This window comes from Nycticebus coucang, chromosome 11 (genome assembly GCF_027406575.1).
Source record: "Nycticebus coucang isolate mNycCou1 chromosome 11, mNycCou1.pri, whole genome shotgun sequence".
NCBI lineage: Eukaryota > Metazoa > Chordata > Mammalia > Primates > Lorisidae > Nycticebus > Nycticebus coucang.
This window is the reverse complement of record NC_069790.1, coordinates 54,978,288-55,000,994: the sequence shown is the minus strand read 5'-3', so window position 1 is coordinate 55,000,994 and position 22,707 is coordinate 54,978,288. Positions and strand designations below refer to the sequence as shown.

The 22,707-nt window shown below is 40.4% G+C and overlaps 1 protein-coding gene across 7 annotated transcripts in view; it reads right to left on the bottom strand.

The window, feature by feature from the left end:
- Positions 1-728: 728 nt before the first annotated feature.
- SLC25A13 (solute carrier family 25 member 13) overlaps positions 729-22,707 on the bottom strand; it is a 187,487-nt gene continuing 165,508 nt past the window's right edge. For all 7 annotated transcript variants that reach the window (XM_053553990.1, XM_053553991.1, XM_053553994.1 and 4 more), the window contains 4 exons: positions 12,173-12,311; positions 2,317-2,475; positions 2,133-2,223; positions 729-1,866 (listed from right to left, as the gene is read on the bottom strand). In XM_053553990.1, the coding sequence (XP_053409965.1) occupies positions 1,680-1,866; positions 2,133-2,223; positions 2,317-2,475; positions 12,173-12,311 (576 nt within the window). In that variant the 3' untranslated portion in view covers positions 729-1,679. The remainder of the gene's footprint in view (positions 1,867-2,132; positions 2,224-2,316; positions 2,476-12,172; positions 12,312-22,707) is intronic.

Below are 22,707 nucleotides of genomic sequence, written 5' to 3'. Positions count from 1 at the left end.
GAATGGGGGAAGAAAGGTTTCCCCTTTGGTTTTATCCAATAGACATGGAAGAAACCACATATATATTTGTCCTGTATCTGGTGAAGATGACAAAGTTTTTCATTCCAAAAAACAAAGAAAATCAGACACAGAGGGTGTGGACTCTTTCCCAGGGTAAATTACAACTTCACATGTCAGCCAGTTGGTCTATAGCAAGAGACTGAAAAGTGGTTGTCTGCTCTGGAGGGAAACTCAGGAGCTCAGAATATTCATATAGACTGCCATATTCCTTCAGTAGCCTTTCTGAAAGGAGGATCACAGGCTGTGAAAAAAAGCCCTAAATTTTCTTTAAGACTTCTTCCCCCAAATCATGATGGTGCTAGCCAAACACCAGCAAATGTCAGACATAGTAGTATACAGTTTTGGTATGAATAACAGTCAGATTAGAAAATACAACTGCAATTTCATACCAGTTTTCATGTCCAACTTCCACTGAAACTTTGTATGACTTTAATCGACATGATAAGAAACTACCACAAGAGCTGAGCATGACTAGAATCAAAGTGTCAGCCTGCTGGTGCTTGTCAAGGTTAAATGTCGCTTCTCTCACTCACTCTGACCATGAAACTGAGGGAACACATGGAGATATATCTACACCAGTATGAATAGAATCCCCTTCAAAGCACGATAGTCCAATAATGACAATTATTCAGCACATGACAGGCATAAAAGCAAACAAGTTAACAGCTTTTAAAAACAGTTTATTTCCACCTTCACAAACACATGCACCTCTGACCATTCTGCAAGGCACCACAAATTAAATAAAAACTTATAATATTAGAATATATTTGTCTTTCATGATTCAAGATAAAGTGTATTTTAAAAGCAAATGGGTGCCAATTATGGGGGGTGGGAGGATTAGGGCTGCAGTGTTTATTGGAACGGGCAGTTATCACGACATGTGCATCACAAGAGTGGTGCATGATCCAAAATTAGCACTTCCAGGAGAGGGGCTGCAATTCAGTTTCTCTGCCTATATAATAAAATGCCAAAAGCACTTCGTTAAAGTGCAAAGACTTTTTACTACTAGTCCTGGTATCAGTAACAGAATATGATTACTAAACATCTCCAATGTGGTTTTCATTACAAAGAAACATGTTTCACATAAAAGCCTCATAATATAATCCAGAGACAGAATTTCTGCATGCTTAAAATGCAAAGCCAGGCTGGCTATTTCTGATACATATATATTTTTTTCATTTCTTCCAGTGTTTTACTTTTTATTTTTATAAATATGAACCCAGTTTCAGACCCGTTTAAACTCACATGAAACACTTTGCTCTGAGCACCATGATTGCCTTTCAGAAGCCTCTTTGGGATGGTCATCCTAGTACAGGAAGGGAGTCTTACTTTCTATTTTGACCCGCTCCTTCCCCAAATCATGTTAGTGTTGACCAAATCCCTGCAATTGTCAGATACAAACAAAGGTTTCTGAGCAGAGGCCCAAAGAATAATTAGGAATAATTTCACAATGATCTGGTTAAGGAAACACACAGAAAAGGAATGATTTCATGTTATAAAAAGCTTCGACTTGAATTAAACAAGAGATGGATGTGCAAGGAACGAGGCATGCTTTCCGTCTGGGATGGGGTATTCCTTGCTGCAGTACCAACCACAGAGGCACAGCCAGGCCTGGCCTCCTACGGGTCCTCACTGATGACTTTTGAGGTAGATACTGATGGCTTGAAGAGAGGTAGGTAAAGTCCAAATTTGTTTTCAATCCCTGCAAATGTGGCAACTGCCAATCTGTATCCCCCAACGTGATCAGGATTCGGGGCAGGTAGGGTGATCCTGGATTTAGGAACTGGCTCTGAACCTACAGGTTTTCTAAAAGAAGAGAAAAGACAGTAAGAATCTGAGTGTTTTGTTTTATCAGTTTTTCTTTAACTCGGTAAAGATAACATTCCAAACGATTAATGTATGAGACGTAAAGGAGTTGCTGCATTCGGATCGGTTGTATATTCTCCTTGAAGTGACCTCGTCAACATGATGTCAACATTCTCCCAAATCTTTTCTATTTCTTCACAGGGACTAGACTGGATGCACCTTTTTCCATGATGAGAGAGTACAAGAAGCAGCCAAATTTTACTTACACTCCTCCAAAATCAATGTAGAACCACCGCTGTAGCAATTCGTAAGTCAGCAAAGTCACACCAAATTGGGGGGAGGATCGAAATACGCGAGCTTTTAAATAAAATGGGGAAATAATAGATATAATTAGATTAAAAAAATTTACCTGATACTAAAAGCTTAGTTAAGAACGAATTATTTCCGTACCACCAGCTCCTTTCCAAAGAGCTTTTGGGCCTTCTTCCCGAAGTATCTTTCTAAAGCAGTCTATCACTCCGCTGTAAGTGGTTTGGCCAGCCCGGGCAGCCACCTGTAATCTTGTCTTGATAACATCAGCAGGGGTCACTAAAGATGCCGCAGGCATACCTGCAGGAGACACACACCACCATCTCAGTCCAGTCACATTCTCACTATATAAAAATAACTGTGCTTTGAGCTGCAGGGCCATGGAAAGAAAGTTAAGAACCAGATGGGATAAAATGCTTCTTTCACTGCCCCCTCTATGGGAAGCACAACTGTGACCGTCTCCTCTGCAGGGGTGGAGGCTCCTAACAGACACGTGTCTTTCCCCACATCACCCAGCCCTCACGTCTTAGGTCTGTAGTCTTACGTACTTAAATAGTTTTAAGAAATTATTCATCAATAACATTACTTCAAGTATCCGGGAACAAGCGAAGAATTTTTTTTTTTTTTTTTTGCTTTCTTTCCTGTTGAAATAAAAAACTCGCGGCATTATTAGGTCTGATTTTTCGGAGGTGAAGCTTGTTACCTGTTTCCTCTGGCAGTGATAGGAAAGGCCTTTTCTCACATCCTCCACTACCTCCTCCATTCCAGACTCTTACCTCTCCAATCTCACAAGAGAAATACTTTACTGATGGCTTAAAAAGTACCATTTGTGTTTGCAGGGAGGAGGGGGTAAAGGAGGGGGAGACTCCCACAGATAACACTTTAGGATTCCTTTTTTCCCAAAACTGACATCTCCAGAAAAATAGCTGGCAGAAAGTTTAAAATTTATACTGGCTGATAATCAATGAGAAAGGAACAACAACAACAAAATACCCTCCCAAAATTACCAGTGGGGAATTTTTCTACAGTCATTTTATCCAAAATGGGGCAGCCCATGTTTAGATTTTTTAAAAGTGAGACTGTACTCAGAAGACACTGTCTCTTCTGGTTTTATTACTTTTCCATTATGAACCTATTCCAAACCAAATTGGTCAAATGCAGATGCATAAATCTCCTTTGCTTTTTTTAAGGCTTAATAATTCTGTAAGAATTTCTGTCCAAACCAACATGGTCTGGCTCACAGCTCCACCTCATCCTTCTAACAGACAGCTTTAAAGTTACTGTGTGTGTGTGTGTGCGCGCGCGCACGCGCGCGCACACGCCTTGGTAAATCTGCATACTACATGCTCGCCTTTATTATTACTAAGGCAGTATCCTTCCCTTTTCTGAACATTAATCTTAAGTAAGAGTTTTTTACAAAATGCATCACAGTTTTGCATGCAAAAAAACTTACTTTACATCCCATGCTTGACTGGGTAAGTCACACTGAATTTCCTATTCATTTGGAGGAAATATTTTAACACAGAGCCAGGAATTTATCCTCCACCATAATGGAAGGAAACATCAAAAATGCTCAGAAACCCACTGTATTCACACCACCAGTTTTGTTTTACGTCCTTGTTTAGAAAGGGTTTAGCAAAGCAGTCCACTTTAGACGTATACTAACTTGCCCCTGCAACAATGGGCTGGCACATAGAGACTGTGAAAGACCTCCAGGCAGTGAGATGGATGAAAAGTTCCCTTCAGAGAGGGTAGTTTTCACAACAGTTCCTTTGAAAAAAGAGAGATGTATTGGGTTTTAGGAAAACAGGCTTGAAAAACACTGATCAGGAAATTTTTTTTAAAAGGCAAAAGAAACACATATGCTACTTAGTAAGTTGTCTGGCAAAATCGACTGAAGTTGCAGAGGGATGCAGGAACAGCAGAAGCCTGAACACGATTCTCAGCACCGTGGTTCTCAGCTCCCATCTTTTTTTTAATTGTTGGGGATTCATTGAGGGTACAATAAACCAGGTTACACTGATTGTGTTAGTTAGGCAAAGTCCCTCTTGCAATCAGTGTCTTGCCCCCAAAAGGTATGGCACACACCAAGGCTCCACCCCCCTCCCTCCTTCCCTCTCTAGCTCCCATCTCCCTTAAGCAGATGTCTGTAAGGGCCTAGGAGGCCACTGGGCCGGGGATTTGCCTAGTTACCCTGGAGAACTGCGTCAGGCTTCCCCACAGCAAGGCCAGGAGAGCAGCAGATATAGCAAGAGTTTGGCCACTAGAGAGCTATTGTTGGGGGCGGTTAGGGCTGGCAAAGACCCCAGGCAGATTTGCCCGGTCTCGCTCAGCTTCCAAAAGGCTAAGACAAGGCCCATCAAGCGGTCTGAGCTTTCCCTGTTCCTAAGGACAGGAGAGCAGGGGAGAGTAGGAGATGGGGAGGCTTGTTCTAACTCCCTCAGTGGGAAGAGGACTGCCACCTGCCTGATTGTTCAGTGGTCACCGTGTGAGAGGGGTACTTTGGGATACTTCTCAACCAATAAGAAAGTTACAAATCTTCAAGGGGGCCCAGCAACTAGAGAGTGGAAGATCATTTATGACACATACAGACACTCGCAACAAACTGGCTGGCATGAGTCACATTTAATGTTCATAAAAATTCCATTAGTATTTACGAAGAATGAGCTTTTCAGTTTACTGGACACAAAGTTTAGTTATCTATTTATTTTGGGTCCAGGTAAGAACTTCCCAAATTCCCTTTGCATCCTTATCTATATTATCAAATTAATAATGTCAGCTTCTAAGAGCAATGCGATAAAGAAGGGTACGAGAAAATAGCATGTTTTGTTCATACTTTTAAGCCGAGATTTTATAAGACAATATTATATTAGTACTACATAGAGGTTGATGCCACTACCTGTGTAGTGAATTTTATCTTTTATAAGTATGAGATACGCTTCCGGACTTGTGAATGCTATTTCTGAACTCTGAATTCCATTTCGTCTGACATTAACATTGCTACTCTTGTACATTGTGCTATTTACCTGCTACGTTTTCTCCAATCTGTTCTTTCAATGTTTCTCTGTCACTGTTTTCTCAAACTTCCCATTACTAGATTTTCTTTCGAAACTCATCTCAAAGTTCTTGTATCTCCTAGGGCCGCTGAATCTGCTCACACCATGGTGGCTACTAGATTTAATTCTGCTGCCCTGGATTTTGCTTTCTATTTTCTCTGCTTTTGGTTATTTCCCTTCTGAACTCCCCCCCTTCCCTAAGTAACTTTATCAAAGTGTTCCGTGCATTTGTTACACAGGTATGCACTGACAACAGGTACGATCAACTAGCGTGTGTGTCCTCCTCCAGCAAGGCGAGGAAAGCGGCACATTTCCTTTTCCAGCCTCCCAACAATGCTTCCTGTGTACGGAATAAATACGCACACTGACGCCAGCGATCGTGAAGACCTCCCCAGAAGTTGGACTTTTATTTGCTGTTTCCTGTATCGCATCCCTTTCAGTTCCTTCAGAGTAAGTCTGTGAGGGGAAACATTTGAGTCTTTGCAAGGGAGAAACTAACTTTCATTCTGCCCTCCCTCCTGAAGGCTGGTGTGTTGCCGGGGAACATGGCCACGGTTGAAGACACTGTCTCTTTGGCATTTAGAAGACACCCGGCATTGCAGATAAAGAGCAGTCCATCTTCCATGGCTGACTTGTTTTCTAGCCTTTCCTTACTGTTGCCCCCTCCACCCCACAGGGAACACCTATGAAATAGATGTTAGACCCCTGGATTAACCCTACGTGTCTCACATTCCGTCTTATTTTCCATTATTATGCATATTCTTGTTCCACTTTCTTAGAGTTTCTTAGACTGTATTTCCCAGATGTCTAATTTGGTCTTTGATCACTATCCATTCCATCATTAGAGCCGTCTCTGGATTTTTAATTTTGGCAATCCTTTTATTACTTTTCAAGGAAGCTTCCTCAGTGATTATTCCTTTCAAATCTCTCTGCGACCCTAATTATAGTTCTTGAAAGTTCTTTTCTCTTCCTTGAACTGCCTGTTTTCTCTGTAATTCTTCTGTTCAAGTACCTTGTTGCTCCTTCATGTCCAAAGACCTGTGGCTGTCTATTGATATTCAAGTTCAAAGGGTAGGCTGATGAGTACCTTGTGCGCAGTCCTAGGCAGCTTCTACCTTCTCTAGGTCTGTTTTTGTTTCACCCACAGGTCTCTCATATGAACAGAAGGTTGTCCACGGGGTTTGTAAGATGGGTGAGACCTATTCACTAGGGGCAGGGGACAAGGGAAGACTGGCCAGATGGGGACTTCCAAACTACTGAAATGGGAAATGCATCACTTTGGAGGTAGGTAGAATTTACTTCATATTCTTCTTGGGAAGAGCCACTATTAGTCATTTTCTGCATCTATGGTAAAGGACTGGAATTGCCCTGAAGCTCCATCTTGTTTTCTTTCAATTCCTTTCTCTGGCCCTCTCCAGGGGAGTGGTCCCTTCCTTTAAAATACAAACTTTTAACCTGGAAACAACTGTCACCTAAAGCACCATAGGAAAACCAGGACAAAGGGCCAACCCAGGCCTGCTCTAATTTTTGTTAATGATTTACTCTGAAACTTCTCTCTCCCATCCATCTCTCTATTATTTACTCAGAAGTTCTGCTCTCGCTTTTGACGCAGTTTTTCCTGCCAGCGTTCTGGGCTGCAGCATCTTTCCATCCAGTTTCAGAGTCAATATGGCTCTGCTGTCTGCCTGCTGAAGGTTAGTACTAACATTTTTTAGTGATAATATAGAATTTAAAAAAATGCATTTTCTGGACGTTTCAGGTATTTGGGAGGAAAGGAGAGATGGATGAACATGTTCAGTCTATTATCTTGATCTTGCCAACACGTTTTTCTTTTTAAGACTCTAAGAATCACTTTTCAATTACCTTAAGCTTAACAAATTCATGTCGGTAGAACTTTTCTCATAACACACACCTCTAACATGTTTGCAAAAGAACCATGACCAGTCACACATATGTAACACTTCCATTCCTGTGTACTCAGCAACTTTGAGAGAAATTCCTCAATGTCAACTTAATCTAAGGTAGTTAACTCAAAGGCAAGATGGTCACTACAGTTTGACTTGTTCCTGTATCTCTTCACTCTGATAGTAAAAATCACCTGGTATGATAGCCCACTCTATAAAATTTGAGAAGTAGACATATCTGCTGATGTGATCGAAAGCTGTATTGAAATGTCCTTCATTAATTAAAAAGCACGTTAACTGCAGGAAATTGAAATTTGGTTTCTCAGTTTCAGGCTCCCTGCGTTAGTTCACCTTCTGACAAGCTAAGGGCCTGCACAACCAAAGAACGGAAATTCAAACACTGTGGTCTCGCTCTATCCTGGGAAATAATGGAGCAGATGTTATAGTATTTAAAGATATTCCCAGCTCATAACTAGATATATAAATCTAAAATAAAAAGAATATTCTCTAAGTTTGAGATACTAATAACCACTTCTGTTAAAAAAGCTGCATATTACTAAAATAATCTAATTTTAAGACTAACCAAATTTTTGGAAAGAAAAAAGTAAGCTAGTACTTGCTGAATAACTGGAATTACTATCAAAACACAGAAATATGATCATATTCATTTAATCACAGATCCATATTATTTATAATAGGACTATGCAACAAAAGATACACATATTCTGTGTAAGAGATCAATTTGAACCTGGTACCTATAAAAATAAGTCATAATACATGGCTGCTTTATAGTAAGTTGTTGGCCAACAACTATTCATTGTGGTTACCTAAAGCTACATATAAAAAGAAGTTTTAGGGCGGTGCCTGTGGCTCAAAGGAGTAGGGCACCTTCATGAACCCAGAGGTGGTGGGTTCAAACCCAGCCCCAGCCAAAAAAAAAAAAAACTGTAAAAAAAAAAAGAAGTTTTATATTTTGAAAGAAGCTTTTTTCCTTTCTGTTTTATGAAACAAAGATGACTTTTGCCATGGACTTCCTGGGATTCTCCATACACTGCGTTCTCTCCCTAGCAAATGCCTCTGCTCTTACTAGTACCCACAAAGGCTAAGTGGGGGCCTGTTGCATCCTCTACCCCCTCAGTCCAAACAGGTCTGGTGCACCACTGTGCTCACTGCCCTTCTCAACGGTGATGTGCTGGACATCCTTCTACACAGTCCAGCCCTTTTCCACCCTGGATTCAGCTCGCCGCTTGAGGAGCCAGCAGGGATCTACGTTTAGTGCCTGGTTGCTCTGCTTCCTCCATGACAGCAGTTAACTGCTCATCACTGGGTACCACCGCGTTTGTCTCATAATGAAGTACATTACTAAGCTTGCTTATTAATTCTAACATGTTTTTTAGGTCTTTTAATTAGGAAATGCAGGTGAACAGTCATTTGTAAATTACGACTGCTTCATTTCTTCTTTTCTAATGTTGAAGCTTCTAACCACACCACACTGAGTAGAACCTCCAAAATAAGGCAGAATAACAAAGGTGAGAGAGACATCCTTGTCTTATGCCTAATTTTAATTAGAGTGGCAGTTATGACATTTACCATGGGCTTCCAGGATCTATCATTAAACTGAGATGTGTAGAATATACAAAGTCATTGAGCTTTGTAGCTGATCCTTACTTTGAAGACTAAAGCTAATATGACAAATTGTGTCTTGTATTTTCCCATGGGAGAAAGTACGTGAGATGAACTTCTCCCAACCCATACTTACTTCCCAATTCACAGAAACTGTGAGATAATAAATACAAGAGAACCTCCACAGTTGACCACCTCCTTACACTGACCACTTCCTTCAGCGGACCTAATCTGCACAGACTGGACATGCACCACATGGACATATCAGGACAGCAGACCTTCCCTTATGGTGACCACCTCCGTATTTTGACCAGTTTGTTTCAGTCCCTTGGGTGGTCAACGTACAGGGGTTCTACTTCATTTGTTATTTTAAGCTGGTAAGTTTTGGCGTAATTTAGTATCCAGAAATAGATAACTAATATAGAAGGTATCTGGAAGACAATAGTATGACTACGGGGTTAAAAGAACAATAGCATTGGATGTCAACCACTTGGAATTTTTAAGAATAATGCGTCAATGCCTTAAAGTCTGTCATACTTTTTAACCAACAAATTCACTTGAGAGAATCTGTTTCTCTTATATACCGGGAACTATTTTTTTCCCTTCTGCTTACAAAACTTTTTTTTTTTTTTTTTTGGTTTGTTTTAGAAATGGGGTCTTGCTGTGTTTCCAGGGCTGGCTTTGAATTCCTGGGTTCAAACCATCTTCCACCTCTGCTGGGATTACAGGCACCCCTGGCAGCTAAAATTCACTTAATCTCTACCATAATCTTGTAAGCCTAAGACTATTCTTATGCTCATATATGTGGAGAAATAGGAAGAGAAGGATTAAATAACTTGTACAGGTCACACAGTTCCAAGTGGGGAAATTGGAATTTGAACCTGAAGAGTCTGACCCTACAATACATGCCACTACCAATTGCTATGATGGCTAACAATGCTGAAGATACAACATTAAGTAAAAACTATATATACACAGTGTAATTGTAACTCTGTTTAATACCATCGATGGGAGAAATATTAGCAAAAATGTTAAATAGCAAATATCTTAGGGTAGTGGACTAGTGGATAATATTTTCTTAGTTACCCTTTGTGATACTTCCCAAATATTTTACAATGAATAATATTACTTTTATAATCATAAAAAGGTAATAGAAGAAAATAAGCCTTAAAAGAGAAAAAAAGAAAAACCCTCACTAGCCACTTCTATATTCTGGTAGCTCGGATTACCTAGGAAACTCCTATCCAGAAATGAAATCACTTAGGGGTACTTATTTTCTCCAAGAGAAGAGTTAAAGACAGTATTGTATAATGAGGAAAACTCGGGTTAGGAAAGCATCCTAGACCTTGATCTAAGCTCAATTTCATAACTGATTTTTGGAGTGATTTGCAGATTCAATACAATACTGGCTAATGCTTGATGAGCAATTAAAGTATGCTGGGCCCTATGCTAAGTCCTTCACATGGAACCTGTCATTTAGCCTCACAAACACGCTCTGTAGTAGGTACAATTTACAATCTCCATTTACAGGTGAGAAAACCAAAGCTTAGGAGAAGTTAAGTAACTTGCCCCAAATCACACAGTAATAATTGGTACTTAATTCTCCCCATTAAGTCCCAATAAATAATTTGAAATAAATTATGTATGAACTTTTTGGTTCAAAACTTCTTCTTATGTATACACAGGAGAAATGACCTATGAGGGGCAATGGCCATGCTGGAATTAAAATCATGAATTCCGTATTCTAGGCTTGAAATCACGATTTCTTAATGTACAGGGGTCTCAATGCTACTCATACAGCTAAGGTCCCTAAGCAGACAGGGAAGAACAATCCTGTGTCACGTACCAGTGCCACTGCCTGTGAAGACAAGGGATGAACTCCGCACTACAGAGCAGCCATGCAGGTCCATCTCCCAGGTGCCCAGGCTATGGCCCAGGCCACTGCCCGGTGGTGAATAGCAAACAACTTCTCCGAGCTCTGAGTTGTTCTCAGGCTGTCTTTGGGAATAGCCTGGAGACTTTGGCCACATATGCGATGAGAATAACGCCTGTGCCCAAGATGTTTGAACCTGGGCACCTGCGACTGTCTTAGGGTTCATTAAATGCGTGTCATGCTAATCCAAGTTCCAACCTTTAGAGTCCCTGCACAAGGAGGAGCATCAAAGACTGAACTGATTCCTGCTATCACTAACTTTTTCTATTGATAATATATGTATATGTATGTGTGTGCATTTTTTTTTCTTTTTTTTAGATAGTCTCACTTCATTGCTAAGTCTCACTTTGAGCAACAGCGACCTGAAACTCCTGGGTCAAGCCATCCCCCTGCCTCAGCCTCTCAATATCTGGGACTACAGGTGCCTGTCATGATGCTCATTTAATTTCTGTTTTTAAGAGACAGGGTCTCACTCTTGCTCAGGCTTCTCTTGAACTCCTCAGCTCAAGCAGTCCTCCTGCCTCAGCCTCCGAGAGCCACTAGGATTACAGGTGTGAGCCACTGTGCCTGGCCTTCTATTGATATTTTCAATGGAACACTGAACAAAAAAGAAATAGTTAATTCCATCTAGGATTTAGTAATCACTGCCCCTCCCCCCAAATAATTACACAGGGAGGAAAATGGGTATTTCTAATTAGCACAGATCTTTTTGGTTTTACTACATTTCTTTAACCTAAAATGATATGAAGAGTAACTATTGTTTAAGCTCTGGATAAACTTCTATGCACTATTTTGTTTAGATACTTTTAAGGCACAAGTAGTCAAATTTTTTTAAAACTCTGGCTAGCTGGGCGTGTAGCTCACACCTACATTCTCAGCACTTAGGACACCGAGAGGCCAGTGGGTTGCCTGAGTTCACAGGTTTGATTAACAGTCTGAGCCAGAGTGAGACCTCGTCTCTAAAAAATAGCTGGGTGTAGTGGCAGGCGCCTGTAGTCCCAGCTACTCGGGAGGCTGAGGCAAGTGAATCACTTGACCCCAAGAGTTTGAGGTTGTTGTGAGCTGAGACACCATGGCACTCTGCCAAGAGCAACAAAGCAAGACTCTGTCTTAGATAAATAAATAAGTAAATACACAAAAATTCTGGCTACACAGTTATTCTTATGCTATGAATTCAGACTATGAAATGATACGGAACTTGAATTGGAACACGATAATTCCACAAAATGAGCCAATATATTTAATGAACCCTTTTTAATGTTAAGAAATTGACTTTATCTAATAATCTAATCTTCTGGAATTAAGATGAATTTCTTTCCCTTGCCTTTCGGTAGCTAGTCAAAGACACTTACAGCCAACCCATATGTACCCTGTCATAAACTATCAGCAAAAATTCCAGTGCAGTAAGGGGGTAGGGAAATGGGGGCAGTGGGAGCTGGGAGTGGTGAGAGGAACACAGAATGTTCATGAGGGACACTCACCAGCTATCGCACCAGCTAGGAGCAGGCTTCCCGGGCTAATGTGCCCATCTTCATCTGCAAAGGAAGCCTTCACATGAGCATAGCACGGAAAGTAGATGGCCGAGAAAGGAATGTCCCGCAGAAAGCATGCTTTGGCACCCTGCACGTTTGCAAAGGAAAAAAAAAAACCACATGAAACACATATCCCATTGAAAAGATCAAGCTTCTTTGGAACTCACCTCAGAACAAAATATTCTTGGAGAAGACCAAATTTGTACTCATAAGTTGAAAGGGGAATAGAAAAAAATAACCCAAATTCTGTAAGCTATAAATCTGAATCTTGTTTTTAAAACTAAAACTAGCCCTCTTATGTGATGTGAAAAGGGGGAAGAAATTCTAATTTATTCTGATGCTAAAATTTTAATTAAAACACTTTCAGAACTCTGCCTGTGATAACCTATAAATCTTTACTGGTAGCAAGTCACTGGCATTTCAAGGAAGATCTGTTTTCTGGTCTCAACCAGAAGTTAGGCATCCACAGTCAAGATATCTTTTTGCTCACACCAGGAAGTAGACAGATTATACAGGTGGAGGGAAAAGAGTTTTTTAAAAAAAATATTGTTTGGACTCTTTTCCAGAAAAAGTAAAAAACACATACATAAAATATTATATAGCTTTTGAGGGGTTCCTAGATCCCCCAATTTATTCACATGTTTACCTGCCACTCAGGATTTATGAAACATTAATACATGCCCGCTTTAAAGCCTTACAGTAATTCTGACACATTTTAGAGTTGCGTGTGGAACAATTAGCTACTAGAGCAAAGTCTTCACCAAATAATTTCTGGTGCAAACATAATGCCATGTGGAGGCCCTGAGAATTGATGCGGGATCAGAAATACAATATCATATTACAATAAAAATCTCTCTATATATATATTGCATTTGGGGTAGGCTGAATGGAAAGGAAATTACTTCTTTTCAACACTTAATGATTTAATACCATTTCTTTCCCACATTTCTAATACCTAAAAATTTCCATCAAATACAGAGTCCCAAAGGAAAATAATGAATCCATCCAGACTCAACAGATCTAGCCACACCCAGTGACATTTATTGAGGTCTAGTATTGCAGGATCTTGGGTAGTTTTGTTAGATTTGAGGCCGAGTGCCCATCTGTCAAAGTTCCTTAACCCTTGTGCATCTGTTACTATACTTTGTTCTTCTGACACACACATTTCACTCCTGACTCAAACCAGGATTGTGATAACAAAACCCTTAGTCTTGTTCATATTCTGCTATTCTGCAACTTATTTAGTTGCCTTACACCAGTAGCAGAAGCAGGATTTTATGTTTAATCCTACTGTATCTCATCCCGGGGGAATCTCGATTCTGCTGTGTTGGCTATTACTCACTCGGCTCACCCGTGGTTGCACTGAGCCTGCCTCTCTTCACTCTGTGCACGGCTATTTGAAAAAGAGCAGATGCATTCAGGTACCACCAGTCAACCCACCCTTCCCTATCTTGTCTACCCCCACACTGTGAAATGTCTAATTGAAATTAAGAATCACAATACCCACCACACCCATGCTACTCATTTTATATGTGTGCAAACTGACACCCAGGACATCCATCAACTGTATGTTACTGAGGGCCATGCCCTTCACTCGTTCCAAGGACATTTGGAAGTAGTTCCTGGAAACAGGCCAAACCTCAGGACTCTAAGAGGTTTTTCCAATTGCCCCTGCTTTTTCAAGGGGAAAAAAGTACAGTATGGTGGCAATATCCACGTGTAGCATCCACTCTTTTCCTTACGACTAGTGTTTTTAAAAGTTAATTCAGGCAGTCACTGTGTAGGGGGAACATTGTCCCCTTTAATTTCTATTTTCCTTTCTTGCCTCAAAGTGTTCCTGCAAGTTCTCCTAGCTATTTGTCCAATGTAGATTATGTCTACAAGATACTCAAATTAGATACCAAATAATCAAAGGAAGAAGAGTTAGATATTCATGTCTGCTCTCTTAGTAAAAAAAAAAAAAAAAAAAATCACTATATTCCTGACTTCCTAAACAAATCACTTTGGAGTAACTTTTTAGGCTGGCATAATTCTTCTCCTTCAATTTTGCTTCTTACTATATCTATTAGTTTTTACCTTAACCACATCGTGCAATGTTTGCATCTTACAGTTGAACCTCAGTCTGTTTTCTCTTTTTTTTTGCTAGTAATAGTTTCCCTTTAAAGTTTATTTTCCTGATTATAAAATATTAAGTACTTATGATAGAGCATACAGAAAAGTACTAAAAATTTCAGCTTTTCACATATTCACCACTGCATGTATTATAAATATATTTTAATATTTTCATCAATAGAAATAACTTCCCACAGATGAGATTACACTGGGGTGGCTCTGGCTTGTGACTCTGCTCCTTCCATCTGTGGGGTAGGGTTCTTTGTTTTTGTTTCCTGGCCATGTAAGATCTAATATTGTCTTCATTCCTTAGCCATGTTGCCTAAATTTCCCTTCTATTTGTTGTTTCAAAACAGCGACCACCATCTTTGGTCTTGGCTGTCCTGTAGATTAGTCCCAATATTTGCATTCTTGTCAAAGGTCTTCAGGGACTTCACTTCCCCAGTTTCCTCTCCCCACTCAGCTAGATGCCTCTCAGGGGAAGCTATTCAATGCTCCATTCATCTGGCCAATCAAGGTATACCTATCACTCCACATCTTCTTTGATGATTGCAAAGCTGAGGACATCAAGCTCTTCAATACCACCTTTCCAGTCATTTAAACTCCAAATACCACCCTTACCACTGGGGATCTTTCAATCAGAAAAAGACAGGCAGTGGATTCCACACGCTTCCACTTTGTCTACACTTTCTCAATACTGTTCTGAGTTTACTTCTGGCCCATCCATCTGCCCATGTCAGTGTTGTCTGTATCAGGCTGGAAGCAACGGAGGGCCAGGAACTATTTCTGATTTACTTTTTAAAACACTAAGCAAAACATTTGGCTGTCAGTGCTGACCAAGACATGTTCCTGATGCCTAAGACAATTTCCATAGGGGGGAAAATCACAAAAGAAAAATGGGACATACTGTCAGGTTTCTGTAAGGACATTAACTCGCTTATTGGAAAAATACAGTGGAAACTAAAACCAAGTTTCAGCTTTTCAAACAAACATATATCATTTGTTGGGCATATAATAAAACCTAGGTAGAAGCAGTCAATAATTTTGTACTGAATATTAAAACAAGAGAGAGAGCCAGAGATTAGCCTGCCTTATGCTACGTGGCTTCAGGATGACCAAGAAGACCACAGAAGACATGCCCTGAAATGAGAAACCCCCCTGAGACAGGCAGAGTGTGGGTTTTCCCAAGAAGGAAGGGATGACTGTTCTAGCACCAGGGCTCTCCTTCCTTGCGTGAAGTCATGACAGTAAATCATATACCCCTGTGAGGGGGAGGGTCTTGCAAAGTGTAGTGTATGTAAAAAGATGCTGGAAGGCAACTCTAGATCAAAAAACAGACATACGAATAAAAAACAAAACAAAACCTGAAGATAGGGTAAGTGGCACTGTGTAGTCTAAAGGGAAAATGCTGTATTTTTTTTTTTTTAAAGGGAATGTGGTCAAGTAATTTATGCAAACTGGAGTGAGTATGTGGATATGTAAGAGGTATACGGTTTCTGGTTGACTGGGGAAAGGAAGAAATGGAGAAAGTCAAGGGAGAAGGAGAACTTGAGGACCAGCCACCGTCACTGCCCCACGGAGGCAGGGCAACCTTGCCAGCAAGTGACAACCTCTGCAGGAGGAATGAAGAACACCAGGTGTGATCACCCTGGGCACTCATAGCTGCATGAGGAGCAACGGCAGAGATCACGCCCTGAATCTTCCTCGTCTGTCAAATGAAGAGGGGACAAGAGCTTTAGGAATAAATTAAGTAATAACTGAGTCCTGTGTGAAGTATCCACCGCAGTACAGATGTAAAGGGCAAACGCGGTGGCCAGGATTGCTGTGTCTCTCCCTCCCGCACCTGCACCATTCCCCCTTCCAGCACCAGCTCTGAGAGCTCCTATAGCAAATTACTCCCAAGAATAGAGTCAGGAGGTGGCCCTGTGCCTCCACTGTGCCCCAGGCATCAAAGCCCAACTCTCAAGGAAAGAGAACTTTGCAAAGGGCTGGAGAAAAGGACACAGACTTATTAAATTTCCATGGCCTTCTTTTCCCCACCACTTCCTTTAGGCATAAAGGCAGGTACCAATTTGTAAGGCTGCCTTAGGCAATACCTGACCTGTTGCTCCCCACAATGAAAAGAGAAGCAGAATGTTAAAAAGGCTTTTAAAGTTCCAAGGGTGAAAATGTTTCTCTCTCAGGTTCCTTAATAATCCTTCATTTTGTGGTGAATACCCCATTCTCTAGTCCTACAGCAAAACAACCTGCTTGACTTGAATTTTACCTTCCCAGTGTATGACTTTTACTAAGTAATCAGCCTCTGAACAGGTGACTCTAGAATAAAAGGAAACACTCTGTATTGCCCAATGGTCTGCGTCAGCAGCACAAAAACTCTGGCCATTAAAAAATTAATAAATAACGAAGTGTGTGCCATTTGGAATAAATCTTTAAAAATGTTCCTGCCCTATAAGAAAATCTCTACATTTCCCTGTTTTAAGTCTTTCGGCAGCTCTACCCCTAGACAACTCTCTAGTTGGCCCTGAATTTCCTTTGTAAACCTAGTAAAATCTCTTGGGGGAAATTAATAAATACAAAAATGCAATCCTCTAATCTCTTACTATTCATTAAAGTACTTTTCTCCAAAGAAGGGAAATTATTGGGTTTTTATTTTCTTTCTTTCTTTTTTTAATAAAAGGCACACTAATATAGACAAGGACAATAAAAAGCATCCCAGGGTAGTTTAATCATCGACTCTGGCTCCAATCCAGTTCTGTATCATTCTAAAGTCTCTCCATCATCATTCTATTTAAGGTCTAGGGACGCTTTAAGGGTAGGTCTCACTTAACTTTAAGTTAATAGTCCACAATTGACACAGGCCAATTACACAGGCTTAGAGGCAGTGGCCACAGTGTCATCACTGCAAAAGAATCACTTATTTTGCTTCTCATGCCTTTTTGATGTGGACTCTGTGTTGAAAGCCCAAAGAAGCTTTAATCGATTCTCAAGTTGCTGGAATCATCCACTCAAGTTTACTTTGCCAGTTCTGCCTGGCATGAAATTCTCTCAAAAGATACAACACAACAGGATATTTCTCTGTCTCTTGCAGAACTATCTCCAATGTCTTTGTTTTTTTTTTTTTCTTCATTTAAAGGTCTTCATCTTGGATGGTGTCACACCTGCCCAATCAATCCAAAGAGGGAAAAAAAAAACAACAGTCCCAAAGGATGGTGCTGATAAAGAAGGGAGGGCCACGGCAGGTCTTTCACATGCTAATTCCTGCTTATTCTAGCTGTACCTGCAAACACAGCTCTAAACAGACTATTTCTAATACAGGGAAAGGTAATTACACTCACAAAGGCACTTCTGTGCTGGGCGGGCACCAGGAGCCAGCAGGTCTGGGAGACAGAGGCTTAACAGAGACTCCAGCAGTGAATGCACATTGTCTAGCATGGGGGGAAATGCCAGACTGGGGACCCCGCAACACTCAAGACAACAGTGGTGCACCTTGTCTGAGAAGGTTATTCAATGCTTCTGGCACCTGTCGTCAGAGCCACCCACCCTTCTTTTCCTACCTTACAGGTTTAGAATTTATTTGGCATGTATAATTGTATATTTTGGTCCTAAAGCTACAAACAATGGGCAGCATGTCACGTCTTGATCCCTCAGCATTCCTCCTGGTTTCTCCTAAGTGATTTAACCCTTAGAGACACAGCCTGGCAGCACCTCTCTTGCCCAGTCAAGGGACAGTCAGGCCTCACATGCCTAGGATTTGCACAGGGTCACTGGGGCCAAGACCTGTTCTGTGATTATGCCATTCATTATGTTACAATCCTATCAGCTAGCCAACAATCAAAGACTAGATATCAGTGAACACTGAAATTATTTTGATTTGAATATAAAATATGAGTATTACTTGGTTTCTTTAGTCCAGGGACTCTTAAAACACCAGTTTCTCCTCAATTTCACTGTAATTCTAACAAAATCGTCTTTCTATAGGAAATGCCACACCCGTCTCAGGTCTGGCTCTGCATTGTTCTACTATTGTGTATTGCTTTGCCATCAACAACGCTCATCACTTAGACCACCTGGAAACCCTAGATGTGACAGAGTTTCATCACATGAGATTTTAGTCCCCAAGCTGCTGGTCATGTCACCTTCACACAGCTAATCTGCAAAATGTATCCCATCTATTCATTTTTTTTCCTTTCCTTTCTTACTTCTCCTATGCTACCCACCTCCCCAAGCCCACTGCACCATTACCAGTCTGGAAGCTGTAATGTCTTTTTCTAGCCTAGGTATTTACTCTGGAAATTGTAATATGCATAATGAATGTATATAGCCTTTGTTAGCTTGACTTGCCTTCTGTTGTTTTTTTTTTTTTCCTTCCACTATGCTGGCAACCTGGTACAGTCAACACAGAGTTGGCATGAACCAGGCCTAGAATGCTCCCCAGCTACTGGCTGCGGTTCTCTAGCAGTGAATACTTGCTGGGGTCCAAGCAACCTACATAGCGGCCTACAGCTGTTTACTGTCCTTCTGTGTGATACACATGCTTTGTACCTTAAAAACAACCCCATTTTATCACTGTCCACTTTAATTCTGGCTTTGAAAACACTGAGCATTCCTAATTGCCACTACATACATCTAAATTAAGGCCATGTTATTTAGATCAAACATTGACCACTTTCTTTGGTCTTCATTCCTGTTAATAGTTCCACCTGCCATCATTTTCCTTCTTCCTGAAGTACAGTCTAACATTTCTTTTATTAATGCTCTGGTAACATGCTTTTTGAGTTTGGCTAGTCTAAAAATATCTTTATGCCCTTGTTCCTGAAAGGTATTTTTATAGTGCATTTTCAGAGGGTATACAATTCTAGGTTGAAAGGTTTTTGTCTAAAGACAAAGATACTTTACTCAACTGTCTTCCAACTTTCATTACTCCTGTTCTTAACTTAGCTGTCAGTTCAATTGCTGCCCCTCTGAAGGCAAATCTATTTTTTCCACAGCCACTTAAGAGCTTCTCTTTAGCTCTGGTGTTCAGCAGTTTTACTCTGATGTTTCTTGTCTGAATTAATTTTATTCATCCCATACTTGTGATTTGTTGAACTTCTTAAATCTTGTTTTAATGGCTCTCATCAGTTCTGAAAAACCCTCAGCCATCATCTCTTTTTTTTATTCTGGTTTCTTGACTCTTTCCCCTGGTGGGGTGCAGAAAGAATACCCCAAACTATGGTGCTCTGACATGCTGAGTGCTTTGAAAGTTCCAAGGCCTAAGAACCAAAGCCCTTGCTGAGTTTATTCCACCATCCTTCCCCACCACCATTCTCCCTGATCCTCTTCCTCTCCCACAGCACAGGACGAAGCTGTTCTCTGAAGTTCTCTTATCTACCCAGAAACCAAACTTCCCAAAGAGGAAAATAATGGCCTTTAATACCTTCCTGAAATTCCATTAACCAGAGAAGATTAAAACTCATATTACAGAGGAAAAGAATAAATATTAAACATCACACCTAGAGCCCAAACTTTGTCCCAAACCAGTTTGTTCTCTAGTCTCATTCAATTTCCAGAGAGAATTATTTACTTACCATTGTCTGAGCATTAGATCCACTCATCCCCCTACAAAATCACTTACTCCTACACTTCTATCTCCTCTTACCAATGAAGGAGGTATATGAATACGTGTACCCAACAGGATTAAGTAATCATTCTCCTCCAAATGACACGTGCTATTCATGTTAAAATACATTTGTATGACTTTTTCTCCTATTAATAATGCCTGCTGTCAATTCTTGTTCAGCAAACATTCAGAGGGTGAAGAAGAAAGCTTTTGGTCTTCGCCCCTATATCTCTATGTCTTCATCTCTCTGTCTCTCAGAAAGGCATTCTGAATAATTTATCTTGCAGTTCACTAATTCTCTCTTTAGCTAGGCTAAATCCATTGTTAATGCTATCTGTTGAATTTAAAATTCTAATCATGATCAGTATTCCTCGCTTTAAAATTTTTTAAAACAAAACATTCATTATATATTTCTAATAATGTTAAGCTGTTGTGTTTAAAATGCTTCCTATTGTTTTTGCTATTTCTTGAGATTTTTTTTTTTATTGTGAAGTGCTCATTCATCTATGAAAATTCTTTGATGTCTGGGTTGAAGGTATATTCTTCTCTGGATTGTGTTTGCTTCTGTCAGGCATCTGTGGGCACTGTCAATTCAAGACCATTTAAAAATAAATTCCCAGCTCTAAGTTTTTCATGTCACCCAAGAAGTATAAATTCAACTTGCAAACCCATATGAGACCAGCTTGAAGTTCCTGATTTCCAGAGGAGAGTTTCCTTGAATCCCCCTTTTCTCCTCCTCTCCTGAGAAGGAAGACAATTTTCCTTGCAGATTAGGGTGGGAGGGAGCACTGTTATTTTACCTTCCACTAAGGATGCAGCCCTTTGAGGTCCCAGCTTTAGTGGGGAGGATTCTGTTCAAGTCTAGGAACAGGACCGGGGAAGAGTGGTGTCTATGCTAGAAATTTTATGAGGTGCTCACTCTCAGGGCTATGCACGTGTAGGGCTGGCACCTGCTTAAATTTTGTGTCTTAGGGGCCTGGCTTGCCTCTCCTCAATCCCTGTTCTTTCAGGGGTAGCACTTTAGGCAGTACCTGATTAGCCCCTGAGGCTTCAAAAGTTAATGCTTCTATCCAAGCGTTTGGCAAAACACAGAGTTCCGCTTATATCACCTGGTTTTAAGCTTGAATATTCTTTACTTCCTTACTAACTTAATATTTTGGAAAGGGTGTTTACAAAACATATTACTCAATATTTTAAAATGTTTACAATTAGACAATTACTTCAAATATCTGATCTGCCAATACCTAAAAACCCTACAGAGAACCTAATACCTCACTGAGGAGACACTTAAGCTGATTCTTCTGAACATCATCTCAGGACAAGCTTCCCCCCAAACATAGAATGATTATGCAGGCCTCCTGATAATCCTTTTTTTTTCCTCCTTGATGTAGATGGCAAAGTCTGGGGGAAGGAAACAAGCTCCTGTTTGCATCCTCTTTCAACATATAATATGAAGGTCACTTCTCTACCACAGCGACCATTAGGGTTAATCAGCTAGTTGAGCTGGGTATTCTCTTTGTATTTCACCATTCTACACGTAACTCTTCTGAATGCTTCATCCTTGAGGATGACGACTTCTCAGAGCAATAGACTGCATTCAAAGAAATACATATTCAAAATGGGCTGGGCACAGTGGCTCATGCCTGTAATTCTAACACTCTGGGAGGCCGAAGTGTGTGGATAACTTGAGCTCACAGGTTCGAGACCAGCCTGAGCAAAAATCTAGACCTTCCATCTCTACTAAAAATAGAAAAAAAAAAAAAAATGAGGGAAGAGGATGGCTTTTAATTTTTTTTAAAAAGTGTTTTTAAAAAGATTTTTTTTAATTTTTTTCTTTTTATGTAAGCTTTAAGTGGAATATGGACAGTATCTCATGACTTCTATCTAATATTATTAAAATGATCATACCGAATTAGATATAAAACCTGGCCCCTTGAGGTACCTGATATTCTCTCCTTAAACTTCTAAAAATCTTTCCTTGAGTGAAACAATAAAATGTCCAAAATGTTTAATGTTTATGGCAGATGCTTTTTTTTTTTTTTAAAGAGATGTGGTCTCAATATGTTGCTCAGGCTGATATCAAATTCCTGGGCTCCAGTGATCTTCCTGCCTTGGCCTCCTGAGTAGCTAGGACCACAGGTACGTGCCACCATGCCTAGCTATGGCAGACGCTTTTGACCAAGAGAATAAAAAGCTACTAGTAAGGTGTGAAGATTTTGTTTCTTCAATTTGGGGGGCTGGTATATTGATAAAAAGACTCAGTCACTCTCACATACACCAAGAACACTGCAGATACCTCGTATAGGTACAGTCATACAGTATTTGCCCTTCTATGACCACCTTATTTCACTTAATACAATGTCCTCCAGGTTTATCCATATTGTTGCAAACAGCGGGATTTCCTTCTTTTTTAAGGGTTAATAATATTCCATTATATAAATATACCACATTTTCTTTACCTATGCGTCTGCTGAAGGACATTTGGGTTGTTTCCATACTTAGCTATTATAAATAATTTTGTAATAAACATGTGAGTGAGGATATTTGATTTCAATTCTCTTGGATATATGCCCAGAAGTGGGATTACTGGATCATGTAGTAGCTCTATTTTTAACAAAACGTCACACTGGGCTGGGTGCAGCGGCTCACGCCTGTAATCTTAGCACTCTGGGAGGCGGAGGCTGGTGGATTGCTTGAGCTCAGCAGTTCCAGACCAGCCTAAGCCAGAGCAAGACCCTGTCTCTAAAAATAGCCAGGGATTGTGGCAGGCGCC